General features: G+C 40.4%; 1 protein-coding gene across 1 annotated transcript in view; it reads left to right on the plus strand.

Annotated features, from left to right (window-relative positions):
* The first annotated feature begins 680 nt into the window (after positions 1 to 680).
* The window catches only part of wdfy3 (WD repeat and FYVE domain containing 3), a 45,677-nt gene continuing 42,780 nt past the window's right edge, over positions 681 to 3,577 (plus strand). The window contains 1 exon segment of the mRNA XM_076998485.1: positions 681 to 766. Coding sequence (XP_076854600.1) covers positions 681 to 766 — 86 coding nt within the window.

Consider the following 3,577-nt stretch of genomic DNA (forward strand, 5'->3'; position numbering starts at 1 on the left):
TTGTATAAATTTATGTAAAAGTATCTGTACCTATTGGCAGTTGTTTTTTCAAAAGACAAAAACTACTTAAAAATAAGGTAAAAAAAATCTGAGCTATTTTGACTAATCAAAATGCCACTTTTTGCAGTGTGAAAACAATCCTACATTAATACAGAGGAGGCATACATGAGATGTTTTGGAATTATATTTCAAATATTATGTTTGTGTCAATTGTACATTATTTCAACCTTTCACTAATCGAATCTCAAATATATGGTCCTGTAGATGAGGAGACTTCATCACCTCCAGAAAAGAGAGGTCGCATGGAGACACACGAGTGGCTGACAGAGACGGCAAATGACGGCACAGTGTGGCGTGAAGAAACGATCGGAAGACATCACGGAAGGCATCACAGCCCAATTGAATGCAATCCCACGAATGGAGAGCCAACTGCTTTTGCCAGAATAAAAGTGTCGAGTCGCTTACAGAGTTTCCTCTGTTTCATCTCTCTGGAAATGCTTCGGACCATACAGGCGTGGACTGTCCAGCATGCACGCCAGACAAAGCATGAAAACTGGTTCATGACCCTCCCTGAACTAATGGCGTTCATTGCAATCCTCATCCTGCGAGGGATTGTCCGCCTGCCAGCGGTGCATGACGCATGGTCTGCAGCACTGGGAGTGCCCTCCATCAGCAAGATTATGGCGCGAAACCGCTTCCAGGACATCATGCGGCACCTACGCTTCGACGACAAGGACACACGCAGTGAAAGAGCTGCAAATGACCCGTTTGCTGCAGTCTCTAATGTTTGGGGGTCTTTCGTTGCCAACTGCATCACTTCTTACAACCCAGGAAGGCATATCACCATAGATGCGCAACTTTTTCCAACTAAGACCCATTGCAGTTTTCTTCAGTACATTGCAAATAAACCTGACAAGTTGGGGATAAAGTTCTGGGTGGCATGTGACCTGAAATCTAAGTATGTATGCAACATCATCCCATCTCTTGGCAAAGACTCCAGTCGTCCCACGGGGGAAAGACTATCGGAAAATGTGGTGATGAAGCTGATGGAACCATTTATGGATGAAGGAAGAACTGTTACCACAGACAATTTTTTCACCTCATTGTCACTAGCACAACGATTGCTCGGCCGGAAGACCACCCTCCTTGGCACAGTAAACAAGATTCGTCATGAGCTTCCAGACTCTGCCAAAAAGACTTTGGATCGTGAGGAATTCAGTACACAGGTGTTTTCAACCTCTGGTGCCACACTGACCGTTTATGCGCCCAAACGGAGAAAGACCGTCTGCATACTTAGTAGCATGCACAGTATGGTGGAGACTGGGGACACCCGAAAAAAAAAGCCTAACACTCTCACCGACTACAACAGCCTAAAATGTGGTGTGGATGTCATGGACCAGATGGTGCGAAAGTACACTGTACGTTCAGGAACACGGCGTTGGCCAGTCGCTGTGTTTTATAACATGATTGACATTGCAGCACTGAATGCATATGTGCTTTTTCAGGCATGCACTGGGGTAAAAGAGAGACGGTCAGACTTCTTGGTGAAGCTTGCCAGAGAACTTGCAGAGACTCATATGGCAGCCAAGGAGGTGTGTAAGGAAAACGTTCAGCAGCAACCACCCACACCTGACACAGGGAAAAGGGCATTGTGCCAGGTTAAGTGTTGCTGCAAGAATAACCATGCCACTAAGCGTTGTGTTTCTTGTAATAGGTTCACATGTGGCAGATGCAGAAAGGAGATGTTGTGGCAGTGCCAGGTGTGTTCAGACAATTTATAAGTGTGCTGAGACTATTGGGTTTTCATACCAGTCTGACAACAAGCAATGTAGCACAATACTGCACAATGACTGTATGTACATAGGCTTATTAACATAGTTTATTTTTCTGTATAGTTTACATTTCTATTCATGAATAATTTTGTTATCATATTGTTGCATGCTTATTTTATCTTTTATTACTTGCTTTACTACTATTTCATTGTACAGAGCAACATGTTTGTTTACTGTGCATGTACCAATAAACTTAACTTGAATCTAAATTTTTGGCAATGTTGATGTAGTAGAGTGTCCTTAGAGTTACTTCTTGCAAATGTAGTGGGCTCATTTTAACTTAGCCTAAAAGTATATAAAACAGAATCAGTGGGTTGTAGTTGAAGTTTAGTTTGAAGTTATGTTGTAAATGTTTATTTATCCTTGCTATGGTTGCATGAAAAAATGTTTGTGAACTCTTTTACATGACCTCAATTTATGTATAATAATAATGAAATATCATAATGAAAACCCATTCTTATCAAATATCACACAATTCACAGTCCCATATCTGTATTATAGATATGGTTTAAACAAGATCACTGAGGAAAAAAGTATGCAAACCAAGTAATTGAAGTCAGGTCATATAAAAAAAAGAATGGAAAAGGGATTTGGATCATGGCTGCTCCCTTTACCAAAGAACTTTGCTAATTTTTGCAATATAGTGTAAAACTGCCAACATCAAAAGTGTCGTTAGAGGATCTTAAAAGGCAAAAGTGCTATAGGTTCTAAACAAAAGCACTTGTGAAGATGTTGCGTCCATCAGTCCACAGTGAAATCAGAAGAAGAGTTTGTGATGAAACTAAACACCAGCATTGCTGCTAAATTGCATTGTAGTGGACATTAGGTTGGGAAGGTCAGAGGACTCAAAAATATAACAGTCAGAGGAGAAAAACTGGGGTGTTACAGCCACTATACATCAATTTTATGTGAACAAATTATGCAGTTACTTGCCATATGATCATGGCTTATAAATCGATATTCACTTAAACACCATGTTGATGTTCCTTATCCTGTCTCTTAACGGTTCATATACTGTAGGGGTGACTGGGTATGGTTGTAACACTTTTTGCTTCTCACTGAATTTTTGAGCTAGAGTTCTCAAACTTTTATATAAAGTACACACATTTGTTCACTACAAATGGCACCAATTCAAATATCACAGCCCTCGTGAGTTGATGTCAAATACATGGTGTTCCTTTGTTACAACCTACCCCACTACCGGGGTAGGTTGTAACACATGCTGGGGTAAGTTGTAACAATTAGACAAAAGAAGCAAAAACAGAAGCCACACCATGCAATATGCTTCAAAAAGAGGTTTATTAATAAAATAACAATCCAGAACAATGTCTCTCTCTCTGTGGCTGACCATAACTCATATCCACCTTCAGTTTTACTCAGGAGTGTGCGTGTGTGTGCGTGTGTGTGTGTGTGTGTGTGTGTGTGTGTGTGTGTGTGTGTGTGTGTGTGTAAATTAGTGTACTAGAACAAACTTATTTGACAATATGTATGCTTAATGAACACTACTACAATGTACCTGTGTAAAGAACATGTAAGTCAAATAATAAACAATGTGTGTGTGTGTGTGTGTGTGTGTGTGTGTGTGTGTGTGTGTGTGTGTGTGTTACATGGCAGATACCATGTGCCTTCGCAACTGATCTGACTGACTCTTTGTGACCTCATCAGATGCTTTTTTAATTTGCAGGCACACCTCTGTCAGTCTTTCTTTAAAATCATTAAAAATCAAGAAAGTTTTCTTAGTTGTA

This window comes from Brachyhypopomus gauderio, chromosome 3 (assembly GCF_052324685.1).
Source record: "Brachyhypopomus gauderio isolate BG-103 chromosome 3, BGAUD_0.2, whole genome shotgun sequence".
In the NCBI taxonomy this organism is placed as follows: Eukaryota; Metazoa; Chordata; class Actinopteri; order Gymnotiformes; family Hypopomidae; genus Brachyhypopomus; species Brachyhypopomus gauderio.